The following is a 21,631-nucleotide window of genomic DNA, read 5'->3' on the forward strand; positions in this document are numbered from 1 at the left end:
ACGATAGCCGTCCAAGAGCCGAATATGTCATGAACATGGTCTGTTGAACCTATCGAACCAATTCAGCAAATATTTGACAGCATTCCGTGAAGCGGATGAGGCAAGAGGTATAATGGCTAAGAAGGCGTCTGTTCTGAGATTCACTGTTCTGAGACCAACACAGCAACTCCGAATCTCGTTACTCATTTGCAGATATAATGATATATTTCCGGAGACTGCAGTAAAATATAATTTTATGTAAATTTTATACAATTTTAATGACAGTGCGTAATTCCCTAACTTTCGTTTCATTCTATTTTTCACATTTTGGAGTGACAAAGACGTATGTAAATTTATAACTTGAACAATTATTTAGTTGCGGTTTTTCCTTCGTCTTTGAATGAAATAAGATCGTTCATACATGATTACTTCCACTGAAAATAAAATTATGTGGTTTATCAAAGACTAACAATGCTTTGGTACTATATAAGTGTAATCTTCATATCTTTCTAATTCTTCAAGAAAATAGTCACTGGGGTTTCATTACAGTTTCAATTTAGTCATTTTTTTCACCTTTCTCCTAAGAATTACCTGCATACAACAACAACTAGGCATGATGTGCAGTCTCTTTAGGAAGAATCACGAGTCATACGCTTTGATTTTCCATGGTGTCTGTTGCTTTGACAGCTGAAACCCCGACTTTGTGGCAGTTTAACTGAATGTTGTCTTAAGGCTGTTTGTTGAAGCAAATGTCTCTCCTCTTAGAGTCTTAATATCCTCCTAATCATTGCCCTTTAGTCAAGCAGGCAAGAGAGCCAGCGCACCTGTTACTGTACTCCTTTGTTTTTTGGTTACTAGGCATTTCCGTACTAATGCATTTCACAGGGGAAAGCTTCTTGTCAGTTTTGGAAAAAGTTTAACCAAACCACTGGCTTAATACCCTGCTGATCACAAGTTTTTTCTCATAAAAGAGAATAGAATTAATTATATCTCATCTAATAAATTACAGTTCCATTAACCTTATACTGCCGTAGAATAGACTGGAAATGATAAAATTACGAGTTTGATCATTCTCACAAAAATGCTTTTGCCTATTGCATTCTCTAAGATATAGGACTTGAATGGGGACTCGTCTGCAATTTCAGCATCTTTTTTTCCTTTAATGGCTAAGAAAGCAGGAAGCCAATGCAATTCAGCATTTATACCAGTTTACGGTGATCCATGGGAAGAGTTAAGTTTCTTGTACTATGAAGAACGTATATATATTCTGATCTTTCCTGTCACTAAAAAAAATTCTGGTCATTTTGCAAACAGAGCTCTCATAGATTTTGCATATCAAACGTTCCTCCTCTACCCTCACAAATCAAAAGGATATGTCCACAGACAATTATTATTATTTTTATTATTATTATTCAAATTCATACTACATTTTATAGCTTGAAAGGTAAACAACCAACTAGCTAGTCTACCAGGGTTGATCATCAAATAACCTGGTAGCATGCCATAGCCTAACCTTAGCTTAGCAAAGGTAGCCTAACTTGGCATAGCCGTCAGGAATGCTAATTTTTCTCTCTGTCCCTCTCCACAGACTATGACATACAGCTTAAGTCTTGGCTAGCAATGAAAATCTTAAGTTATTCTTACAGGCTAGCCTAACTTAGACTGTACATTGTAAATAAGTATTTTGAATTACAGGTCAGTATGACTGTGACATGTTACATAGCTTTATATATGTACCCCCGGGTAATAATTGCACTTGAAGCTGTACAAATAGCTTCTATGTCATGGTTCAAATGCATTGATCTGGTTCTAGTGTACTGTACTATCCCCTGAATCACAACTGTATGAATTAATGCAGATTGTAATTACGTGAATACTGTAATTAAATAAATAGTTTCTCCTGTAAAATATGCGAGTAGCCTCATAGGTTCAGATAAGCCTTAAAAATGTCTGCAGGTCAGTGTAGGAAGCCTGTTGTTAATAACATGTAACATGTGAGATTCAGGACTGATTTTGGCAATTTTGTGGTTAAGATTTCCTGACAAGAACAAAGAACGAGACCACTACCTTACTTGGGTTAGAAACTGCAGAAGGGATAAAGAGCCCAACGATGGATCAAGCACATGCAGCAAAGCAAGCATTTTCTGCCAAAGACATTTTCAAGCCTCCTGGTATGCATGAGCTTAAGTTTCTGCAACAGACTTTGAAGTCCAGAATATGTTGAGAGGCAACAGTGTGGCCATCAAAGCAGATTTAGTCTAATAAGAAGTAACCAGAAGGGGTAAGCCGACATGTACGCCAGTCTGGCAATGGCAAGATTTTTACAGCCCTGCAAAGTACAATATTAATTGTATCCCTATTAATAGTAAATTTTAAATTCTTATAAAATGATTGTACAGACTATTGAATATTGGCCTCACATGCACACTACATCGACAACACATTTGTGCAGGCTGATTATGAGAACGAAGTAGACACTCCGGCGCACTTTCCAGGAATGCAGCTTGCTAAATTATACAGTGGAATTCAGCAGTAGTGGACAGCTTCCCCTTCTCGACGTTCTCGTCTGCAAGCCCGACAATGGCCTGAGAACCTCCGTGTACACGAAGCAGACCAACCTTGGCCTCTGCCTTAATGGAAACAGTGAGTGTCCTGCAAGATATAATACCACCATCCAGGCCTTTGTAAGGAGGGCCTCAACGCACTGTTCATCCTGGCAGGACACCCACCAAAAACTCAACCACGTCTCCCAAATGCTCGTGAAAAACGGATTTTCCAACAAGCAATAAGGAAATACGTACAGCATTGGATTGGTGGTATGACAAACGTGAACAGCCGCATCCACAAGAAAGAATTAAAATGTACTATAAAGCAAGAATGCACCCTAAATACCTGGAGGATCAACCCACACAAAGAAAATTATTGCAGAGAATGTATCCACTACTGATGTGAACACCCAACTGAACCTCTTCATTTACTACCAAAATAGGCACACAGGAGACCTGATGAACAACCTGGACCTGCCGATAGGAGATCCCTAGACGGACAAACATGGGATACCATTTCAAATGCCCAGTCTGTGGATGTCCCAGCTCATATATAGGTAAGAGACCACCATGAAACTGGGTAAGAGGATTTGCTGTCATGCACAAGAAGGTGCTAAAAACTCCATACTGGCCTGGTTAACGGCCGGGGTTCCATTTCCTGCTGAGCACTGCTAACTGAAAATCGGCAGTAGTATCATTAATACCTCACTTAACGGCGCCGTTAACCGGATATCGGCGCCGCCAACCGTAGATCGGCACCAAAAATCCAGTTAATGGCGTCGCTAGACAAACGCCATAAAACCAGATCATCGTTAACTGATGCTGCCAGTAAGCACGGACTGCCTGTATGAGGGATTTCCATCATACGAGCATCGCAATAAATACGAGTGTCAAGAACACCGACATAATTGGAATGGCCCCAGACTCGGGACGCCTAAGGTTGCCAGAGGCGCTCTTAATACAGCATATGAAGCCCTTATCAAATACAACCCAGGTAGTTCTCTTCCTGCCCACCTGCATTAGATGACCTACTGTGCAAAAGCCTGCAAAGACACCATAGCAAGCGACACTCCTGGCCCTGCAGTGCAAGATCCAGCTAAGTCACCCGGCCACCAATGAAAATATTCGCTGGATAATACCATGCAGTGATATCACGCAACATCACACACCAGCCCGGTCGTTCGGCGAGACTACAGCAGCGCGACCATCAAGCTTGAGACTTTGGCTTGAAGAGAATTCTCGCCTGCCAATCAACGGCACACATGTCGCCTCAGCCAATCAGCAGGCAGCATGCAGTTGACCCCCTGCTGACCATCCCGTATATAAAGAGTAGGACCCAGCATGAACATCAGTCTGCTCCCATCCTTTACTGTGAACATGCTCAGCAGAGGCTGAGAGAAACATTGGCCTAAAATTCTTCCTTAAACTTCTGAAGTGGAGTAACAACACTACGGACTGGAGCAACTCTGCGGACCATGACCCCCATATTTCACTTACCAGATATACATCGGAAATAAATTATGTCCTGATTCACAACTATTTCCTTCTCCAGAAATAACAAATATCGGAGTTACCGGCACAATGCAGTAACCAAGAAAAGTCAGTTATTAGAAAAATAGAGAAAACTATATAAATTGAATGCAGCTGATGCAGCAATCACCTTCATAATAATAATAATAATAATAATGATATGAGTAAGGTATGGAAAAAAAAAAGCAGAATATATTTCAGAGTTTAATATTTCTATTTCATATACAAGCAAACTTTGCATTTATTGGTACAATACACTCTTCTCCAAAGATAAATTTATCAACTTGTATGTACAAGGCTACTCTTTACTTTCAAGTTAAAATAATTAGTACATGTACATTAGTCTTAAAAACACATTAATCCTTAAGATTCCATATGCAATAAGTATAGTAAATATACCAGTTTTCATTAGGTTGGTAAATAACCTAAAATATCTTTTGGCTAATCATTAAAAGTTTACAGACTTTTCCAACAACATGCAAATCATGATACCAGTGCTGCATCATAGTACTATTTCTGATAATCAAAAGAACATTTGTTATGATATGGAGGACATATTTTCCAGCACAGATAGTCCAGTGGCAACTAATATATATTTAAGTCCTATCTTTTATTCTACTCTAAGTATTTATCTAGTTCATGACTGAGCGGGATGCGATTTGACCCCACCTCCACCAGAAGCCGAATTATCTGAGAAAGACGACCCACCACGGAAGCCATTCATAACTGAATGGTTCGTTAGCAATGGACCGCTGCTGATTGCTGAAGTATCAACAGTTGTGGTACTGGAATCTGCCATATCCCTATAAAGTGGAACATTGCTGCCATCAGCAGAGCTAGGATTCACTTCTGAAGTACTGTCTGTTGAAATATGCACTGACGGTTCTAAGCTCCTGGGACTGTTCGATGCTGATGAAGACTGTGGTGGAGGTGTATCACCACCTGAAGCCCTTCCACCTTCATTTGTTATTTTTACAATCCCAGTCTTGCTATCAATTAAATAACTGAAATCAAGTTCTTGATGATAAGCTGGACTACCCAATCTTGGCTGATGAAGCAGCGTGTAAGGTAAACGTTCAGGATGCTTCTTCTCGAGATGAGTATTGAGGGTTTCCTGACGAACAAACTCTAAATTACAGGGAGAGCAAGTAAATGGTTTATCTACCCGGTGAATAAGCTCGTGACGTTGCATTTTATCTTTCCTTGTAAAAGATTTTCCACAGTGCTGACAAACAAAAGGTCTTTCACCAGTGTGAATAATTGCATGGCGAGTAAGCTTGTCTTTGCGTGTGTATGCCTTTCCACACAACATGCATACGTACGGCCGCTCACCAGTATGAATACGCGTGTGAACTCTTAAACCTTCAGATCTTAGGAATCCCTGACCGCAGGCATCACAGTGATATGGAAAATTGTTGCTGTGTGTTCGAATGTGATTCTTCAATTTGTCACCTCGAGATAAAACCTTCCCACAAATATTGCAGATCTTTTTAGCATCCCATCTTTCACCTGCAAAAGGTAAAAAAAGTACAGCTGTAGACACTATAACTGTCATTAAATTGTACATGTTAAAAGAATACATTGAGTGATTCTAAACTAGAAAAATGGATACTTCACCATGATTAACATACCGGAATTTTTTAACATAAACGTTTTCTCGTTTTAAGGATGAAATAAGGGAAATCTGATAGGAAGAATTGCAAACTGAAATATTTTATCACAACTCACATAGCCTACTGCAGTGGTAATCAGAATTAGGTCTTCATAAAACAAACAAGTTATGCTACATAGCGAAGTGCTGTATACAAATTAATAAGTAATAGGATTGCTACAAAATATAACCTCCACAGTTATTACACGAACACTGACTCTGGTTAATAATTCAAATGAAAGTATGAAATTTGGGCCACATGGCCCAGCACTGAGGCCTGGGAGGCCATTCAGCACCATCATGGCAATGAAGATAAGAATTTTTTTTTAAATGTTGCCATTATGAAACAATCACACAGGCACATACACTATAATGCATAAAATTATGCATAACATTCAAACTCTTTCATAAATTTAACAAATAAATTACAAATACTGTGATTTAAATGCTGTTCAAACCTCAATTTTCCTTTAAATATGCCATAGGGAGCTCAACTAAAACCACTTCAATAACCGATCACAATGAATACACCCTGGAGCACCACTATCATCTACAATGTACTTATAGAGTTAGGTATGCCTATACTGTACTCAATGGGCTTAAAATAACTTAATAATTAGAAGTAAAAGGTTGGCCATGACACCAATAGCCCACTGAGTGGGCCTTGAAATTACAAACCCCACAATTACACAGTTTAACAATTAAATGACCTGTAAAATTAGGTGTCAATAAACAAATTCATTGAATTTGTAAGTTTATATAAATTGTTGAACCATGTTGGCACGAGTTATAGTGCACCTCAACCCAGCAGGCTTCACTACCTGCCCTATACAGCATCCTCAATCACTATCTCACCATACTGCAGCCTACAGTGAACCCCCCATATTTGTGGGGGATGCGTACTGCACCACCCCCCACGCGCGAATAGCTAAAATCTGCGAATATTTAAAACCCCTCTAAAAACACTTAGAACTGCCCATTTTGATAGTTTAAACACAAGAAAAACCCTGTAAAATGCTAATACCTGAGTATTTTAATAGTTTTATCACAAAAAGTGCATTTATTCATGAAAATTATATGAAAATACAGTAATCAGTGAATATTTCTCAGTGAAAAATACTGCAAATGGGTGAATTTTCCGCGAATAATGGGTAGATATGTTCCACAGAGAAACCCGCGAATGCGAGTCTGCAAATTATGAGAACGCAAATACGGGGGGTTTATTGTACAGTATATAAATTTACATACATTCCTACAAAAGAGGTTATAGGAACTGAGACAAATAAAATGTACAATGGAACAACTCCAGAGGACTTAATAAATCCATGTTTATTGACTTACTAAATCTCAGTTTATGACTGACTTCTTATATTTAATAACGAGCATTATAAACAACACGATGGACTAGCCCTGGGTACTACATATCAGCTATCTGGCATTTTTCCTTTGATTTTATGAGACTAGATGGTTAAACCCATTTTATATTCAATATATTGGAAGTATTGACAATACCTTCATTATACTTGAACAAAAAAGTGATGCAATAAGATTCTTTTTCTCAATTCAAAACATCTTAACATGATAATTTTCAAGATATAATTAACTGTTTGGATACTTACCTACTGTTAAAGTTAGCTTTATCTTCACGCCGTTTGGTGCGATCAGCATTTAGAAAAAAAGAATCAAAATATGCTTGGCTAACCCGCCAGGACTGTTACTGTAGTCATCTGTATTTCTTCATGACCACCCACTAAGGTGTGGGGAGGCTGGGTGGGCTTCCATTTTAATAGTTGTTAAGTATCCTAGTAATTAATTTTATCAAGAAAATTATCATTTGGAATGAATCTCACCTACTGGTAAAGTTAGCTGACTACCACAGTGAATAAGGATGGTGAGTTAGCACAGCCAGAGAAACAGGGTTCGGCCAAGCTAACTAAAAGCTTTTCTAAAAGGGGAGAAAAAGCTTCTCAACATTCCTGTCTGATGTGTGATCCTTACTGGTAAGTACTGTCACCAGACGCTGAAACAGGATGTAAGGTTCTCGTAGCGACACTTGTCAGAGTCCTTACAGGGAAAAAAGGACTCTATCTCGTAAAGTACTGGTGACTCCTGTGCCAGAGTTGAAAGCCATAACCGACAGTCCAAAACTAAAGACAACTACCACCATTAGATACACCTATACACCAAAAGTGCACCATCATGCTCCAAAAATTCAATAGCGGAACTTCTAACAACTAACAATGAGATAGAAAGCAAGGCTACTATTATATTTGGTTCAGGAGAAAGAGTCCGTGCCACAATGAAGGACTAAGGGATTAATACCTCATGCTAAAATTGAACATTCACAAATAATGAGGCAAAAAGAGCTATAACTCTGCTGAGCTGCTGGACAACTGAGGTTTTAAAAGAAATAAAGACATGCTTATGCTAAGGAAGCCATGAGGATTATTTCCAAAAAAGGTAGACTCAGAAATCAATTCTGTGTGCATAGGCTTTAACCATCTTGGACATAGGAGTGTTTGGCCTTCTAACACCACAGATACATTTTTAACTTCTCTTACAGGTTATGTTTGTGCAGGTAAACCCTTAAGAGTTCTAACTGGACATAAGGCAGCCATTATTCCATTGCTACCTAATTAGTTAGATTAGGTGTCGTCACACATCTACGAAAGGCTTTCAGTTCTAAATCTTTTCTCTAAGCAATGAAAGAAGAGAGAGAGAGGTTGCCACTAGAGCAAAGCCAAAGAACAAGAAAGGGCTTGAAGCTCACTGATATAAACTCTTAATAGTTCTAATCTGGACATAAAGACAGCCACTTCTTCATTCCCTACCAAAGCAGTTAAATTTGGCACTAATAAAACTGGGAAGGGCTTCCACCTCTATGCCAAAAAAGTTTACTTTTATTATCTGTGGTATAAGTGGCTCGACATTTACTATGGCCATCCACACAAGTATATGCACATGCTTTTACGTGTACATTTCACCGTATGCATATACATTATATATTGTGGGGTCGGAGCTATTATATTAATTAAAAACTACTCTTTTTTCCAATAGATACGGGTAGGCCCATGTCCTGTCATTGCCTCAAAATATAAGAAATTGACGTGTAGGCCTATGCCCGGCACTGGCTCAAATCGTAAGAATTTTATATGTAGGCCTAATCTTACAATGATATTAACATGTGACTTGCAGGATTATGATGAATTAATACCCTATTATCAGAACTGGCTGCAAAAGTCTATGCTTTATTTCAATTAATGTGGTCTATGTGGAGTCGCTTATGTAGGCCAACACCAATTTAAAAGAAAAAGAAAAAGCAAGATGCTTGTGAATTTACGCTGTGCATGATCAAAATAATAAAAAAGATGCACAGACAGAATGATCCAAGTTCTTCGTAATGATATATAACTTAATACAGTATCTTTTATCAGAGATATCAGTTGCATACTTCACAATTCCGGGGAACTCAAATCTGTGGCGTCATCATTCATGCATGGAGCTCAACATGACCGAACGGAGTCAAATCCGTACTGGCAATCATTTTGGACTGTTAACTAGTGTGACATCATTCCCCCTTCGAGAGCTAGCCAATCACTGGTGTGCAACGGGTGGGGCTTAGCTGCAAGGGGCCATGGATTTTGCTTATAATCAAGGTTACCAAAAATAGATATATCTTTGAGTGGGCTCAGTATAATGCTGTATGAGCCACGGCCCATGAAACTTTAAGCATGGGCCAGTGGTGGCATATCCTATATCATTGCCAGAAGCACGATTACAGCATTCATTATCTCATGACAGTTTATTAGTTATAAAAATAGTTTAATCAGACTAATAAACTGAAAATCGTAACTTTCACCAAAAAAATTACTGTAATTTCTTCCTGGGTCCGTTTCCTTGGTTCCATGATGATCCTAGGCAAAAAATTTCCTGCTGGTCTAAGTTGCTATCACTTACATTTCTACCTTGGTCCTGAATTTCCTTAAATCTCAATGTGACCTGTCACTTTCACAATTTTGAAAAGGAGGTCCATACATTCTGAAAGGGAATGACAAGACGACGACTTATGTATGTACACTCGATTTGATACTGGATACGCTCAGGTTGAAAAACTTCAGCTACACAGGGCAAATGCAGTTTACTTGACTTGATATCCATCTAGTCCCTAATATAACCAGAAGTGCCCTTGAAATGTATGAGATCCAGATAGGGGGTGAAGGAGAACAACATGAATGGTGATTGCAAGGCTGAAACCTTGCTGTTACCATAAAAGATCCTTGCAGTACCTGGTATTTGTAGCCTTTGTGAGCCTCAGAACATTGGCTTAGGTGAACCTGTTGGCCTATATCCACTTTCACCTATAAGAACCTAGCTTTCTGAGGGAGGAGTGGTTTCCTAGAAGGAACTGGCTTCTTAACTGACATGTATTACTAAGAAGAAAATTACAAAATTCTCAAAAACTGTTATAGTTTGGTGCAGTATTCAACAACAAATAGATTCTCATAAACTTGAGAAAAAGATGGCAGCTTGGCTTTATTTATATTACCCAAATTCCTAGCATACAGTTTAGATAAGGTACAGGCATGAGTGCTATTTTTCTGGCCAAAAAACTTGGTAGCCAATAATAGTATTGCCTTCACACCCAAATTCCATTGGAAGTGTACAGTTATGTCAGTGGAGACTATGAAAGCTACCATCTTGAAGGTGTAGAAACTAGGCCACCTCAACAAACTGAAAGATGCTCACTGAAGGACTGCACTTTGGTCTACAATAGGTCGTCATCCACCTACGGTTTTCTTAAACACAGAGAGACAATTTCAAACCTCAAGAGAGGCTTCTGAAACTGTCATTATGCTGATCTAGTATGAAGTAAACTTTGTTATCCAGGGTACAATACTTCTCCTATCCAAATACAGTAGTAGGTTTCAAACTGGGCTTAATGACAACAGGATGTTGTTCAAAGATGGAAATCTATCAAATTTTCACAACCTTGGACTCACTGGAAGTACTTTTTCCGCCAGTCTGATTTTTTTAGAAGGCAGCTCGTAACCAATCGGAACATATGTACACCATTTCTTTTGGTTTCTCTATAGGAACCTGATGATTTCACCTTCCATCTAGTCTTGGTAAAGTTTAGGCAGAGATTCAGACAACTTCAAACTAACTTATGTACAACTCATGGTCAAGGTCAATTCCAAAAATTGATAATTACTTAAAATTAAATTAGCCTTCACTTTGACATAACTAGTTTACACAGGATATGGAACTAACCCTCCCATGCCAGGTAGGTTACAGAATTCGAGGGAGAATGAGTAACAGGACAGATGGTGCAGAATCACGTGAGATGGAGGAAAATATGAAGAGCAATAATTCATACACGTCAACTTTATAGGCTTTAATATAACAAGGCTGTTCGGTCAAAGTGGGACTGAATTCAGAAATATCTTTTTTTCTTTCCATTACAAAGTATGGCATCTGACTGTGAGAATATGAAGTTTTTCATTAAAATTCATTGTAGTCTTGCCATTTTTGGGGGATTCCCCACCACACCTCCACAAACTACAGCAAATGATGGATACTTGGTCAATACAATATATTGTTTGTTACAATAAATTAATCAAAATTGGTAAATTAACCATCAAAATTGAATTGTGGCATCGTTTCCAGACCAATACTAGATGACAACAATAAAGCAGTAACTCACTGAGCTCAGCCGACTTGAAACTTCGGTCCAAGTAACACTGGCGATGAATTAGCCAGCTGTGAAGCTGCTTTAACTTTAGAGGTGTATTTCAAAGCAAAACTTACATGACTTCAAACTGCTTATCCTTCCATCAATTTTCATTCAATACACTTTCAGACATCACAACACTAATACCTGCCTGATCAAGGAAACAGGGGTTTATATATCTGAAAGGATCAAATTTTGATAGGTTATAGTGATGTCAAAAACAAAAAAATTAAATACTATGCAACACATCAGTACATGAGAAGCAGGAATTATTTTTTTTGCTGAAAGCCACAAAAAAGTGTCTCAGAATATTTTATGGGCTAAAACTGGTGTATATGATGCCTTTATTCTGGGTAGTATATGATGTCCTCTATTCTGGGTATAAGTACATAGATTCTATTTTCTACACCAGACAATCCCCTAAGAATCACTGCTTAACCCTTTCACCTACCATCCACAAAAAAGCTGGTTCAGGATAGGCACCAAACAGTAAGTTGAGAGTTGAAACTATGTAAACCAAGTGCCAGGTGGTGAATATGGCTTCATAAAAATTTAAGTAGCGTTCATATGCAACACTCTAAAAATTAAATTTGAAACTTAGCTTATGTGATCCAGTTGCTAATACTCGAACATTTAAAGAGAGTAATCAAAAAACATGAAAATTATATTACTTTTGCAAACAAAATATTTTTGTGAGTTTGTCAATCAGTTACACACCTCATGTCAAAACAGTGGCTTAGAACATTACATGAATAGCCAAAAGCCTATAAACTGTAAGTCTGAAAGAATAATCGAACAACATCTCTTTTCAGAGACACCACTGTTACACAAATTGTGATTACTTGCCTGACTTGGACTTGTGAGACTTATTTGTTGATAACGGGGTAAGAGCCATAGAAGGAACTAGAGTTTCATCGTCTTGTCTCTCGTGCTCTGTCCTCGGATCATCTTCACTTTTAATCTTGACTTCGTGAAGGGGTTTGAAAGCAGAATTAGGGTTGGCAGAGCTGCTATCACTACCACTATTACTATTACAAAATTCTGAGACATCAGTCACATTATGAATACCTGCCGTAATATTTGAGGTAGTAATTGGAATCAATTGAAATGAACCTGCAAGAGATAAGTCAGTTAACAAAATCTTGAGCCACCAAAAGGGGAAAATACATATAGATCATATTAGAGAATTTCTCTGAGCAGTTTGAGGAATATTACCTCTAAACTGCTCACATTCAAACCAGTTGTTTAATTGTCGTGACTAGTTTACATTGCCTCCTTGAAAAACACCTCCAAATTTCACCACAAACATAAATGACCCAGTAAATATCAGTCTCACGGGTTTTTGCCATATTTAAACCAAGTTAATGAATGTTTAAAGAACTTGAAAAGCAAGCTATATTTAAAATAAGACATGGACTTTGACCCACAAATCTCCAAAAATTTTGCTGTCACACCAGCCTGTCTTGGAAAAAAACAAAAATTCCTCTTATTCCAATTAAAGGGATCCTCCACTTCTAAATTCCTCAAAAGCATTACCATTCATTAACTTCCTCAACATGAAAATATATATAAAAAAAAATTGTCAGGATCTCAAAACAACTCAAGAAATCTTGCTTAAACAATCTTCTCAAGTAGGCGATCATAAAAAAAAAGCTGAATCCCATATAAACAATGTTTACATGATTTTAGTTTTTCAGGGTTAGAAAATATTACAAAAAGAAAGAGAAATCACTGACAAATTTCTATCAGTTGATGTTTTTTGTTCCTGAATTTATGTAATATTATGTGCCATAACTATACAGTATATATATATAGTCACACCCCGAACTTACACAAGGTTAAGTTCCAGAACCCCTCGCGCAAGGCGAATTTTCGCATAAGTTTGGCACGGGCTTTAAAAATGCTAATAAATGCTTATTTCTAGAGTTTAAACACTAATTATGACCCTAATCATGCTCCCAAATTATTAAGCTAACTTTTAAATGAAATTAAAGTTACTGTAATTTCATTTAAAAGTTAGCTTAATACATTACCCTTAAAAAAAGAAATAAATGGTTGACATAAAAATAGAGTTGGAAGAGAATTTCTGTCTCTCCCCTTCCAACCGATCTATTTTTAGAAGCCTTCTCAACCTCTTTCTAATAACTTCTTTATTCTACGTCTCTTTCTCTTTGTTCTGAAATGCTTTTTCATGAACAAACTGTTTTTTATTTGTACTAATACAATTCTTAGTTATTATGTCTCTATGTTTTAGAACGTATTTGCCACACTAGCGCATGTACACTTCGTAGACGGTAGAGGTAAAATTAGATCAATTTAAGTTGTAAAAATGTGTGAGTGCTAACTATAAACAAGAGAGAGAGATAAGGTTTGTCCTTACTTAAGAGAGTGAAATTATTTATCAATTATTACGGAGACAGAGATAATGACGAGAGAGAGAGAGAGAGAAAGCGTCCTTACTTGAAATATCAAGTTAAATTATTTATAATTATTACGGAGACAGAGGAGAATAACATGGGAGAGAGAAGTTATTCTTAGATATCAAAAGATGGAAGTTCATGATTTATGAAGGAAAAAGAAAGAAGAAAAAAGAGAGAGATAGTACCAGAAATCCTCTGACACGCTGCGGACAACGATTGACATATTTGACAGCTTTGCCCTCGCCCCTCTCTTAGAAGGTTTCACGAAAGATCGGGAAATGATATTTGTTTTTTTAAATACCACATAATTTACTCTAGAAATATATAAATTTTGTAATACAGTTATATTATTATTATTATTATTTTTTTTTCTATCACAGTCATCCTATTTGACTGGGTGGTTTTTATAGTGTGGGGTTCCAGGTTGCATCCTGCCTCCTTAGGAGTCCATCACTTTTCTCACTATGTGCGCTGTTTCTAGTAGCACACTTTCCTGCATGAGTCCTGGAGCTATTTTGGCATCTAGTTTTTCCAGATTCCTTTTCAGGGATCTTGGGATCGTGCCTAATGTTCCTATGATTATGGGTACAATTTCCACTGGCATATTCCATATCCTCCTTATTTCAATTTTCAGGTCTTGATACTTCCCAATTTGTTCTCTTTCTTTCTATCTACTCGGGTGTCAGAGGGTCTATTCGATATAAAAGATAATACATATCCAAGTGCACTCATAACATTTTCGGCCATCTTCATTACAAGCTAGGTCTGTGCAAGATAAATGTTCACCCGAGTCCCATGCCTTTTCTTCTGAGAAAGTGGGTGGGTTTGAGGTTTTTCCCATGTCAAAACCTGATTTTTGATAGCGTAGCCACTGTTCATCCTCAAAGGAGCTTACAAAAGAAATTGACAGGTGATGAAATGGCTTAGCGCCTAATAAATAAATCCTAACAACCCAGATTAATTTTTGGTCCGAGGATAGTCACAGGTTATTGACCATTTTCTTTATTCTGGATAACCACTCCATACACTTGAATATGGTCTCTAATAACCACTCCATACACTCAAATACTGTCTCTAACAACCACTCCATACACTCAAAAACTTCTTCGAAGGAAATATTTCCGAAGAAAGTTAACGACGTACTCACCTTTTCAATGTCATGCAACTTAGGAAAGGAGTGAGGGTCTGCCTTTTTAATGAAGGCCACTAAAATAATTCTCAGCCCATGGAGGGAGAATGGTTTGTTTGTGCTTAGGTGTAGGGAAAAAAAAAATTACATCTGGGATGTTTGCCGTGACATCTAGGTGAACTTTAAGTGCTTGAACCAGGCATAATATTTTATATGAAATACTTAGTTCCTCTATCAGAAAAAGGTATTTTCCCCATAAAAAGGTCCTCATTCTCGGCCAGGAATGATAGGCCAAGAGACAACAGCAAATGACAACTGGGTGTGTAATTGGTCAAATGATGTCCTTGTATAAGAGAGCCCAGTATGCTACTCGAAGTTCCTGATGCCAAAGCAGTCAAGAGGACTGCCTTTTGCAACACATGAGTTGTAGTTGTACTGGGCTCATGAACTGAGGGGATGACAGAAGTCTAAGAACCTTATTCAGGGAACCAGGTAATGGAAAATCTTGCTGACCTTTACAGTGTAAAAGACTGGAGAATGGAATTAATTTCTATATTACAATAAACTGCAAAACCGTAAGGCAAAGGTTCCGCCAGTGCTGCCTTGTATGCCACGATTGTTGAAATATTAAGGCGCTTGACCTCAAAAGATAATAAAATGTAAAGTTGTCTTCACAGATCTCAACCGAATGGAACGCAACAGATCCTCAAACCAGCAGTTCACCGAAAGGGATGGGTCACAGATGATTCAAACTAAATGAGCCTATTAATTTCTTAGTTTTCACACTCTTGTCACCATCCTGCCTGACACAGGGAATACAACAGTCATAATAGAGAGGTAAGGTTCATTTCAAAAATACTTAGACTATGTAGCAATTCTAAGGGTCACAATGATCAAGCTAGGATTGTTAACTGAGTGATGTCACTTGCCAATGCTTCATCTCCCAAATTATAAATATTTGGCACAGAAAAGGTAAGGTTTTAACTTAAAATTCCTGCTTACAATGGACAATGCACCACACCATCGCAAGGTGGCAAATATGTAGATGCCATGCTAAAGTTATACATAACTTATAAAGCCAAATACAGCCTCACTGTCTCAGCCATTCGGCCACAGATTTTATGTAATGCTGGAAGTCATTCAGGACTGAACAGTATGTGCAATAACATTCATAAAAGCTACAGTGGATGAATTAAGTTGGGAACTGTTACTGAATATTGGAAGCTTCTGTAGAGTGAAGTCATTCATGATTTTATTGGCTTTCCTGAGATTTATGGAACTAATGATAATTTTTTAAGCAATAAGAAAAGCTGATCAAAAGGATTCTTCCATAAGACTGATGAAGAAGTGCAAGAACATATTGAAAGTCATGAAGAAGTTCAAATGACAAAGTTTGTATAAGGCAACTAAATAAGAAGTAACGTGAAATGGGAGACATTACTCTACTGTACTACTGTATATCTATGTGAACCCCAAGAAGCCACTTGACAGAGTACTAATAAAAAAATACTTCAACAACTAAGGTGACGTTGAAGGCTGATTAGCCTATACAGTTTGAGATTTAGTGATGGATAGATCAAACATCAACAGTGAATCTGTAATAGAGCAGAAACTTCAAATGAATATGGAGACGAAGAGCCATAAAAGAGACACTGTATGCAGATGACCTATTGTTTCCACAAAATAAAATCTTGAAAATGTTTTTAAAAACGGAGTGCATGATGTAGAGGGGAGGTTTAAAGCTTAATGCAAGGAAACTTAAGGTTACAGTGACTGCAGAGGAAACATAACAAGGTTCAGTTCAGAAAGCAACCAGAAAATATGCAGAACAACATAGAAAAACTACAGGGGGCACACCTTGAGAAAGTGTTATGGTACAAAAAAGTCAAAACTATTAAGATTACTCTGAGAATCAGACTTTAGAGAAAGTGTAATGATACTAAGAAAAAAAAAGTAAAAAGCCAATAACATTACTGTGAGAATTAGGCCCGAGTCACGCCAAAAGAACAGTGATGGTGAATGACGTATTTCATAATTTGCTTATATTCAAAACCTAATTGATGACAGAGATTTTACATAGCATCAATAAGTAAGGTCAGGTTACCAAATTCCCCAAGTGGAAGTGGTGTGAGGTCTCTTTGGTAAGGTACATCAGTAAAGTATACTTTAGGCAAAAATTGAAAAATAATTCAAAGAACCACTCTATCAGTCCTGGGGGTACAAATTTCGAGTATTTTACTTACTATTTCCAATTGCAAATTCGTGTGCGCTGGCTACGGGTCGAGAATTATACCATGCATTCTGAGTGCTGTCTAATCCACAAAGAAAGTGATCCATTTCTGTGTCCTGCCAGAAAAAAAAAATTTATTACTAATAAATGGCAACAAAACATATCAGATGGAGGCAATTCCTTCAGTATACAGTAATCATTAGCATACGAGAAATATTTTCATAGTTCCAAACAAGCTGCATGGAAAAAATATTTCCTTACACAGAAACACCTTGCTCTGTGGACCCTGCCATTCAAGAAAGGATTGAAAATACACTGCAGGGCTATTGCAGTGTTAAGAAATACATGATCACAGTATCAAACACTTTTTAATCAAAGAAGCTTTTGTTAAACACTAAGTTTATCCATGACAGTGAGATTTAATAAAAATGAATACTTGTACTGAACTGGTAAATGAAATGGTAGGTTAAACAAAAGCTACTGTACAAGAGAGGGGGGGCTGGAAAAATCACAATTTTTTTAAAGTAATTTGTATTTTTTCCTACTTATACAATCGTGAGGTCCTTTACATAAGAATTACAGCACTAACAGCGAAGCTGGAAACAGCCATTGAACTTTCAAACAAGGTGGTTAGGCAGTTAGCTACCGTCCGATAAGCGGGAGTTCCGCCCGCCCGGATGTAAACATTCCAATTTGCCTTTCGGCCCACATGTCAGATTGAGGGGTAGGATGAGGTGGGCATAAAAACATAAAGGAACTCAGGTTTGTATAGTTAGGAAAAATACAGATTACTTTAAAAAAAAATTGTGATTTGTTCTTTCACGGTATACAAACCATCGGTCCTTTAAATTAGGAAGACTCACTGGTTAGAGGGAAGAAGCTGAGTGAGTCTCATGAACTGACCGGAGTTCGCCACACCTGGGATTCTCTTCCTGGTCGACAGAGGGAGGAAGAGAAGCCCGACGCTGACAAATTGATCGAGGCGTGGTAACGCACGATCAATTGTCACACTTCTAGGCCTTCTTGTATGAGGGAGGTAAACGTAACCTCATACAAAAAAGGGCTAGGATGAACCTCAAAGGTTGGAGACAGTAAGGCAAATACAAGCATTTAGTTTGTCTTATTGTTGGATCTCCTTCCTTCCCTTGCTAGAGGAAGGAGCGGTTTGCTTCTACAATGCTGGAAGGAAAAATAGAACACCTGCATCGATCGCCAGATCCAGCATGTAACGGCCCGTCCACTCTCTGCCCGAAGGAAGAGATGAAAGATGAGAGGGAAGAAGGGGAGGCCAGTCACTCTCACATTCATTCATTCATTTTTACATGAAAAACCCAAAATGGAGTCTTTCGAAGTGGCTGGCTGGAGTCTTCCGAAAAATTACCAGACTCTGGACCTAATTAATTGGTGAAAATACATTTGGGGGGGGGAGGGAGGGGGGAACTTGGAGCTAGCACCACATCCTTCTAGGTTTGGTAACTTACAGTTTACATTTAAAATGGATGCCTTGTTCAGTACCAGCCCCTTGGGGATGAGCATAGAATATAAGACAATGACGGTAAATGCCATAAACATAAATAAAAAGTATAAACAGAAACAAAAACATGGGCGAGAAAAGGTAAATATTCCGATTGGCATTTTCGCATAAAAAACCATTTTGGGTTTTTCATGTAAAAATGGCTTGGAAATGATAGGGCACTAAAAGAACCTTAAAATACCAACCTAACGTACCCTAGGGGTGTTTACTGGTTACAATTTTGCCGTATTAGCTTTGGAGGGGGTTGGGGGGCCGGTACCGCCTTAATTTGTAAGTTGTAATTTAATTATTTTTCTCTGTTATTAAGCATTTGCAAATTTTATGTATCGAGAAGAAATTTTTCGTTTATATGTGTTTTACCCAAGAAAAATATAAATTATAAAGTGGGAGGTGGCTGGAGTCTTCTGAAAAATAACCCAGAATCTTTGGTTTAGGCCCCCAACCCTCTAAAATACCCAATTCCCCAATGAGATGGTCAATTTTGTGGGGGGGAATCACCCTTTCAATGCCACATAAATAGATACCCTGTGCAGGGTTGGGGTACCACGAAAATGGGCTGCTTTGACCCAACAATAAGCAACTGGGCATGAAAGCATACAACACGAAATAAATCGAAAAAAAAAATTATGTAGTTCGTTTAGCTGGCAAGAAATTGGGCAAAAGTACCCTAATATTAGTGTGCAGGCCTTTAACCTACACTATAACAGCATAACCTGTCACATCTGATACCTACGTCTGACACTACGAGGAAATGAATTTGTTTAGCCTCAGGGTAGACCAGACTTTACAGGCGCCTAACCTGTACGAGTGTTCTCCATCCTACGCTAGTTGGGAGGTTTTATAGATATACAAACAATTGATATAGAATTACAAGTGTCAAAAAAAGCAAAATAATCCATACGGACACCGAGCACAAAGCCGCTATTTACCTAAATAGGAAAACACAACGACCACAGTCCACACAGCTTTTTTCCTAAGGCCCCCTACAAACATAACGTAAAAGGGTTAAGTACGGGTCAGGTTACGGATGCTTAACAGTGGCTCTTAATATAACAGCCAAAGACTTTTTTAAAACAAGAAGTAAACTCTTAATTTTAAAAGTTTATTGGTCGAAATTACCACCAAATCTAACAGACTTGAAGCTATAATAGTATATGTTTATTCTTACGTAACCGGTATCTAAGAAGTTTCGCCATATTTTGTGCTTGTAAACAGGCTTTGTTCGATTCCTTTACTGTGTCCTTTCATGACAGGTTATTCGAAAACCCGAAATTAGGTGGGGTCAGTATGGCTACAAGTGACGCAAAAGACTTAAAATCAGTAACAGAGTAGCTGATTTAGACTGTGGTCACCCAAACTTTCATTTAGGTCCACCCTCCGTGCATCACGGATTATGTGAAGTGCCTGTTTCAAATTCTCTCTCTCTCTCTCTCTCTCTCTCTCTCTCTCTCTCTCTCTCTCTCTCTCTCTCTCTCTCTCTCTCTCTCTCTCTCTCTCAAGGCATACCCCTTTTCTTTTCGAAGCCGCTTTATACATAGGATTTTCATTCCATTCTCCCGTATAAAATAGAATCCACCGAAGACTCGTGCGTTTATTCCGAATTAAATACTTCTGGTCGATACGTTTATTCGGAATTAAATACTTCTGGTCGATCCGGAGTACATTTTCAAGCTTCCAAATGATACTTATTCTCAAGGTCCAAAAGACGAATGACACTCGTGACATTAAAATCACAACAAAAGGAACTGGGTATTAAAAATATGTATAAATCACTCCAGTAAAATTATTCAAGCCATGAACACCAAATTTAAGGACATCTTTATATTGCTTGTTATTTAAACAAATAATACATGAGTGATTTTGCCATCCATCAAGTCCAACCACTAGATTTTAGATAAGACTTGTAAGAATAATTTTAGACAAGAAAATTTATCACAAATAATAGTTAAAGTTTTGTATTTTAAAAAAAAAATCACCCAAACATTTGTGAATTTTTTTACCAAAGTCTTTCTCAAAGTATCATCAAATGTTATATAATAATGTATATTAATATATGCTGAATGATATGCAGCTCTCTTGACAATTATCTAAGACAATTTAGCATTTACACGTGAAACTGATAAAATGAAGAACAAAAGATATGAAATAAATTCTGAAAAATGTATATAACTTACTTGGAAACGATTGTTTCAGTCATAATTTCCGCCCATTGCCTTTCTACAAAATATATTCACCCACACGTTTGATTACAATATTTTCGTAGCTCACTATATTTGTCAAAAACATTGAAATGTGAACTTTTCTACTGAAGTTTATTAGGTTTCAATGAGCTGGTTTAGATGAATTAATTCCGCAGATGTAGGCTACTGCATAGTGCTTGAACATTTAATGCTGCCTTCTCTCACTTCGTTCTTATTTCCCGTTTTCTGTCGATTTTGTGTCTTAGTTGGAATGAAGTGAAGTGGAACAAATGGCTCTATCTAACATCAGTCAGTTAGCATCCGGGCATCGCAAGCACATCACATAACAGAATGTTATCACAGTGTGTGATGACGTTTTTGTCGTCACATTATCATTCTCCATTTCTTGGTTTGTTCACTGGGCAGTCACAAACGGAGATCTTTCACTCTCGGTGACAAGTTTTTCGCAGCGATTTTTTTCAACAGGATTACCCAATCAGAATGTTCCGTTAGCTACCATTCCTTAGGGAATGCACTCACTCTGTGATGAGGACGTTCAAGGTGTCTATAATTGCATGCAAAGCGTTCTTAATTTTATTTAGGCTTACTGTCGCGAAAGTGCACTGTGCTGACTAGGCACGTGAAAAGATTGCATCAAGTATTCGCAAATTTAGATGAAATAAACTGAGGAAAGAAAGACC

General features: G+C 37.7%; 1 protein-coding gene across 2 annotated transcripts; it reads right to left on the reverse strand.

Annotated features, from left to right (window-relative positions):
- Positions 1 to 4,246: 4,246 nt before the first annotated feature.
- On the reverse strand, positions 4,247 to 19,799 carry LOC136839653 (uncharacterized). Of its 2 annotated transcripts, none has more exons than XM_067105973.1 (4): positions 19,680 to 19,799; positions 17,230 to 17,332; positions 12,284 to 12,550; positions 4,247 to 5,564 (listed from the first exon to the last, which is right to left on the reverse strand). In XM_067105973.1, exons 2-4 carry the CDS (start codon positions 17,321 to 17,323, stop codon positions 4,693 to 4,695), a joined length of 1,233 nt encoding a protein of 410 aa, XP_066962074.1. In that variant the 5' UTR covers positions 17,324 to 17,332; positions 19,680 to 19,799; the 3' UTR covers positions 4,247 to 4,692. The 2 variants fall into 2 exon arrangements, with proteins under 2 accessions (XP_066962074.1, XP_066962075.1); XM_067105974.1 differs by having other exon boundaries at positions 19,484 to 19,743.
- Between the last annotated feature and the right edge of the window lie 1,832 nt (positions 19,800 to 21,631).

Source organism: Macrobrachium rosenbergii, chromosome 6 (assembly GCF_040412425.1).
Source record: "Macrobrachium rosenbergii isolate ZJJX-2024 chromosome 6, ASM4041242v1, whole genome shotgun sequence".
NCBI classification, from domain to species: Eukaryota; Metazoa; Arthropoda; class Malacostraca; order Decapoda; family Palaemonidae; genus Macrobrachium; species Macrobrachium rosenbergii.

Excerpts from the sequence above, each read along its gene's own strand:
- LOC136839653 (XM_067105973.1), bottom strand. The coding sequence starts at position 17,323 with ATGGATCACTTTCTTTGTGGATTAGACAGCACTCAGAATGCATGGTAT. Across the intron at positions 12,551-17,229 it reads CGAATTTGCAATTGGAAATA|GTTCATTTCAATTGATTCCA; the intron begins GTAAGTAAAATA and ends TATCTCTTGCAG. Across the intron at positions 5,565-12,283 it reads GTCTCACAAGTCCAAGTCAG|GTGAAAGATGGGATGCTAAA; the intron begins GCAAGTAATCAC and ends TACCTTTTGCAG.